This window comes from Suricata suricatta, chromosome 3 (assembly GCF_006229205.1).
Source record: "Suricata suricatta isolate VVHF042 chromosome 3, meerkat_22Aug2017_6uvM2_HiC, whole genome shotgun sequence".
NCBI classification, from domain to species: Eukaryota; Metazoa; Chordata; class Mammalia; order Carnivora; family Herpestidae; genus Suricata; species Suricata suricatta.
In genome coordinates this window covers 174805172-174810577 of record NC_043702.1, presented here as the reverse complement: position 1 = coordinate 174810577, position 5406 = coordinate 174805172, and the positions used below count along the sequence as shown (strand labels likewise).

General features: G+C 65.0%; 1 protein-coding gene across 13 annotated transcripts in view; it reads left to right on the top strand.

The window, feature by feature from the left end:
- The first annotated feature begins 6 nt into the window (after positions 1–6).
- The window catches only part of ADAM15 (ADAM metallopeptidase domain 15), a 10177-nt gene continuing 4777 nt past the window's right edge, over positions 7–5406 (top strand). For all 13 annotated transcript variants that reach the window (XM_029936043.1, XM_029936052.1, XM_029936047.1 and 10 more), the window contains exons 1-11: positions 7–140; positions 1261–1379; positions 1988–2064; positions 2452–2530; positions 2696–2772; positions 2862–3066; positions 4224–4289; positions 4368–4436; positions 4513–4682; positions 4773–4857; positions 5220–5368. In XM_029936043.1, coding sequence (XP_029791903.1) covers positions 62–140; positions 1261–1379; positions 1988–2064; positions 2452–2530; positions 2696–2772; positions 2862–3066; positions 4224–4289; positions 4368–4436; positions 4513–4682; positions 4773–4857; positions 5220–5368 — 1175 coding nt within the window. In that variant the 5' untranslated portion in view covers positions 7–61. The remainder of the gene's footprint in view (positions 141–1260; positions 1380–1987; positions 2065–2451; positions 2531–2695; positions 2773–2861; positions 3067–4223; positions 4290–4367; positions 4437–4512; positions 4683–4772; positions 4858–5219; positions 5369–5406) is intronic.

Genomic DNA, 5406 nt, shown 5'->3' with positions numbered 1-5406 from the left:
GCGGCTCCTCGGCGCGCGGCCCAGCACCTGCTGCCCTCGCCCGGCCCCGGGCGCCACTGCCATGCGGCTGGCGCTGCTCTGGGCCCTGGGGCTCCTGGGTGCAGGCAGCCCCCTGTCCTCCCGGCCCCTCCCAGATGTAGGTGAGTGCCCGGCCCGCAGTGGGCGGGGGGGACGGACTGGGAGAAGGCTCAGGGAAGTCGGGAGGCACTGGGGTCGGCGGGAGACCCGGCGAGACCTCCTGCCCGAGCGCAGCCTGTCCTGTTCCGCTGTCCTGGCCCATGGAGTGGGGAGAGTAGGAGGGGGTGCGGCCCCTCGCGCGGTCATCCTGTGCGCTGTCCCCGAGGACACTTGCAGGCTCCGGTGCCCGGTACCGAAGGGCCTCGGCCCAGCGCCCCCTCAGGATGCTGGGAGGCGGTCGCTGCTCCCCAGGACTGACGTCTTCGCTCCTCTGGGGCCTAGCTGACCATTCCACCCGGTGCCAGGGCGCCGAGTGGGCACGGCCGTAGGGTTTGGCGAAGAGGATTCTTCATCCTGGGCCCGGGCGGCCCGGGCGCCCCTCACCCCGGTGATGATGCCACCAGAAACCTGGCGGAGCTGGCGGGAGGGGGTGCGCGAGGAGCCCGGGGTGGGGAGAATGGGCCTGGAAAGAGGCTGACACCAACTCCTCCTAGGAACTTTCACTTCCCTCTGCGTCTCCGGCGGCGGGGGGGGGGGGGGGGGGGGGGGGGGGGGGGGGGGGGGGGGGGGCCGTGTGTAGGAGACAGGGCCATTGTGGGGACCGGGGGTGCTTGGGGAGGAGCTGAGCTGGGGCGAGCGGGTGTGCCTGGCTGAGTCTGAGGGGTGTTTAGGGAGGGGTGTTTGCACTGCGCACCCAGAGATAGGCGTTCCCGAAGCTCCGATGTGAGGAAAGGGGAGGGTGAGTGGGCATCGGGCCACAAGGCTTCGCCCAGGCCTGAGAGGGGGCGTTCCTGGGGGAGTGATTGGGAGGGAGTGGGAAGGGGGCTCCCCGAGAGAGCCTGGGATCCGCCTGGGGGGACAGGCAGGGCAAACTGAACTTTCCCTGGGGACAGGCCGGTGGGGTAAGGGGTGAAAGTGAGCCCAGAGAAGCCCCTCTCCTGGGGCTTGCTCCTTTAAGTCCCAGAATGCAGTGCAGGAGTCCTTCCAGCCAAAAAGGGCCCTGAATGGTCACGGGCACCGGCCTGCCGTGCCCAGCGCCCATCGTCGGGGCTGGCTCTCTCAGCACTCTTTTGGGGTGTCCAGGGGACCCTGCAGGTGGCACTGCGGAGGGGCAGGCAAGGCCAGAGAGGGACCTGGGTGGACCCTCGGAGCCCCAGATCCTTCGGGACAGCCCCACACTCAGCCTAGCGGAGATGGTCCAGGTGAGCCCCCCTCTCAAGTACAGAACCCATCACCAGCCCTCTCAAAGCACAGCCTGGCTGGGGAGCAGGTGAGCGGACCTCAGTGCAGCACGGCCACCCCAGGTCTGGCTGCCCCTCCGGCCACCCCCCAGCACCTGGCTTCACTCATCTCCTCTCCCCCAGTCACACCTGCCAGCCTCAGCCCCACCCATCCTGTCCACCTCCTGGGGAAACCTTGAGGCCAGACTTCCCTTCTGCCTCGCATTCTGTGGGTTTTCTCAGTGTGGGGGGGGGGACTTGGAGAAACTCAGGGTCTCACCAATCACCCCCCTCCCCAATTCTAACGCTGAGTCAGAGGAAGGGCTGGGGCGTGCACTAGGTCTCTGTGATGCTTCCTCTCTGGGCAGGAAGCCGAGAAGGGGCGGCTCAGATACCTTCCTTGACCTCCCCACACAGCCCCCCAGAACAATGCCCCAGGCCGGGCAGGGCTTCCTGGCCCCTCCCTCGGGACCCCCCCCCCCCCAGTGATCTAATCGTGGTGCTCTCTTAAGGGCCTGAGGCTTTCTGGTTAGAGAGGATAGGAGTTTCGGGCTGGGCCAGGGAGGTGACGTGCCCTCTGATGCCTGCAGACCAGTCTGCCTGAGGCTCTGAGGATCAGCTTGGAATTGGACGGTGAGAGTCACATCCTGGAGCTGCTTCGGACCAGGTAACCATGATGGCGGTGACAGCGGTGGCACGGCTAAACCCGCAGTCACCTGTACTAAGTGCTTGAGCTCTCTTCACCCTCGTACCAACCTGTAAGGTAAATACCGTTATGTGTTATTGTCGCCATTTTATATGTGAAGAAGTCAAGGCACCGAGAGGTTAACTAACCTGCCCGAGGTCACACAGCTAGTGTGTGGTGAAAACCAGATTAGGACCCAGATAACCTGGCAAAGTTTGTGGCCCAACCACTCTCTATTCTGTGGCCTTGGGGATGGGGGGGTGGGGGACGGAACCTGGCCCCACACCCCTACCACTTCTGGACCTCAGGATACCACCATATCACCCCAGGAGGCAACTGTCACCGCTTCCCTTTTTCTTCCCCCAACAGGGGGCCAGGCCCAGGCCGCCCCAGCCTGACGTGGTACCAGCCTGATGGCACCCGGGTGGTCAGCGAGAAGCGCACTCCGGTGAGTCCGGTGCCCTGTCTCCGGCCGGAGGGTGGCAGCGGCCAGTGGAGGGTTCCATCCCTGCAGGATGTGGGAGGACACAGCGCCTCCTCACCAGCAGGCTAGCCCCCGGGGCCTGAGCCCTGGCCGGGCCTTGGTGGCGGCGCTGACATTTCTCTGCCACAGGAGAGCTGCTGCTACCAGGGAGTGGTGCAGGGCCGAGCGGGCTCCTGGGTGTCTGTGTGCACCTGCTCAGGGCTCAGGTAGCCGGGGAGCCCCCTGGGGGGTGGACAGAGCGAGGCTGCAGGAGGCATGGAGCCAAGAGGTCTCCTGACTTCCTGTGTCTTCCCAGGGGGCTGGTGATCCTGTCCCCCGAAAGAAGCTACACCTTCGAGCTGGGGCCTGGGGACCTTCGGGCCACCCCTGTCATCTCCCGGACCCAAGACCTTCTCCTGCCAGGCCGCACCTGTGCGCTGAGGGGGCGTGCATCTGTGCCCACGCAGGCCCCCCCGGAGCGGCACCAGGGACAGCGCCACAGCTGCGCGCACGGTCGTCGGGTGAGGATGACCCGCGAGAGGCCTGGCTTCCGTGGTCCCCGAGGGCCCCGGACCCTCAGAGCCCTTTGTTTCCGGCACCTTCTGAGGAGCCGTTGTCCTGGGCCGGGCCCGTGTGAACGTAATCTCCTCTTCTGTTCCCTCAAGCCTGGGAGGCGCAGGCTGCTAAGGGCTGCAGCTTAGCTAGAAAAGCAGCTCAGAGAGAGCAAGCTCAGTGACTTGCCCAAAGCCGTTCACCTACTAAATGACTCCTCTGGGTTCTAGACGCAGGGACCGGGCTCCAACTCCTTGCGGGCCAGATGGTCCGTGCGGGGAGCTCGCCCGCGGCGGCAGGCCTCCCACGGTCACCAGGCATAGAGCAGGACGCCTCAGTCTCCTAGTGTCGAAGGGGGCGGTGATAAGACTACTTACTTTCTGGGGTTACTGTGGAGAGTACATGAGTCTGTATCCATCCACCCATCCATCCATCCCATATCTGTCTATCCAGTGCTCAGAACGGGGCCTGTGATGGGTGAATATACGACCCATCATATACTGGCTATTATTTTTTTATTTCTTAAAGTTTATTTATTGTGATTTTTTTAAATGTTAATTTTTGAGAAAGAGAGAGACAGAGCATGAGTGGAGGAGGGGCAGAGAGAGAGGGAGACACAGAATCCGAAGCAGCTCCAGGCTCGGAGCTGTCAGCACAGAGCCCGACGTGGGGCTCGAACCCACGAACCGTGAGATCATGACCTGAGCCGAAGTCGGACACTTAACTGACTGAGCCCCCCAGGCGCCCCCTATTTATTGTGTTTTTTGTGTGTTTTTGTTTTTTTAGTAATCTCTGTACCCAGTGTGGGGCTCAGACTCATGACCCCGAGATCGAGTCCCACGCCCATCCGACTGAGCTGGCCGGGCGTCTCTATCATTATTGTAACTTTTCTTTAATTTGGAAAAAGTGCTGAGTTTGGAGCCAGAAGAGCAAGGCTCTGCCCCCAGCTTCATGACCCACCTATCGTGGGCAAGTCCCTGAGCTCTCAGGCTCTCAGTGGTTCATCTGTGAAATGGGCTCTCTGTTCTCCTCCACTGGAGTCCACAGGGTGGGAGCCGGCACACCGGGGGCGGCCCCTGCGCCCTGGCACCAGCCGTGCGTGCCTGACGCTCCTCCTTGTCCTCAGCGGAGGCGGGACGTGGTGGCCGAGACCAAGGTCATCGAGCTGGTGCTGGTAGCCGATCACTCCGAGGTGAGCCTGCGTGTCCTGCTCTCCCCGCCCTCCCCTGCCCCCCTGCCGCTTTTCACTGTCATTTCCCTTGAGCCGCAGGTGCAGAGGTACCCCGACTCCCAGCACCTGCTGAGCCGAATGCTGGAGGTGGCCTTCCTCCTGGACGCAGTGAGTGCGGGCCCAGCAGCAGCCGAGAGGCCCTCTGGCCGCGGGGACCCCTCTCCTGAGCCCCGTTCTCTCTCAGTTCTTCCGGCCCCTGAACGTGCGGGTGGCACTCGTGGGCCTGGAGGCCTGGAGCCAGCATGACCTGGCGGAGATCAGCCGGGACCCCGGCCTCACGCTGCACAACTTCCTCCGCTGGCGGCGCCGCGACTTGCTGCCCCGACTGCCCCACGACAGTGCCCAGCTCGTGACGTGAGGCCCCTGCTCACCCCCCCCACCCCCCCCCACCCCCGCCTGCGGCCCGGGAGGCGCCGGCCTGACCTGGGGCCTGCGACCCCGCAGCGCCACGTCCTTCTCCGGGCCCGCGGTGGGCATGGCCGTCCAGGACTCCATCTGCTCTCCCGACCTCTCAGGGGGTGTGAACATGGTGAGCTGTCTCGGGTCCCTGCCCATTCACTTCCTCACAGAGTCACCCGCCCCAAAGCTGGGGGCTCGGGGACTGGGCCGGGGCATGGCCTCTGCCTCCGGGCACCGTTCCCTGGGGCCAGCTCTTCAGTTTCCCAGTCTTCAAGCATCAGGGCGGTAGGGGGTAACTGAGGCCGGCAGAGCAGAGGTGTGAGTGCCCGGGGCCACGCAGCGAGGGACAGCGACAGAGCAGAGCTGAGCGAGGCCCCAGGCGCGGGCTCTCCTCCTCCTCCAGGGGCAGCGAGGGAGGGAGGCTGGGTCAGAGGACAGAACAGGAGCCGCTGGGCAGGCGCTGGACCTGGGGTGCCCCCTCCCCGCCGCCAGGACCACTCCGGCAGCGTCCTGGGAGTGGCGTCCTCCATAGCTCACGAGCTGGGCCACAGCCTGGGCCTGGACCACGACCTGCCTGGGAGCAGCTGCCCCTGCCCGGGCCCCGCCCCGGCCAAGAGCTGCATCATGGAGGCCTCCACAGAGTGAGCGGCAGCGGGATGGGGGGCGGGGGGGGGGGGAC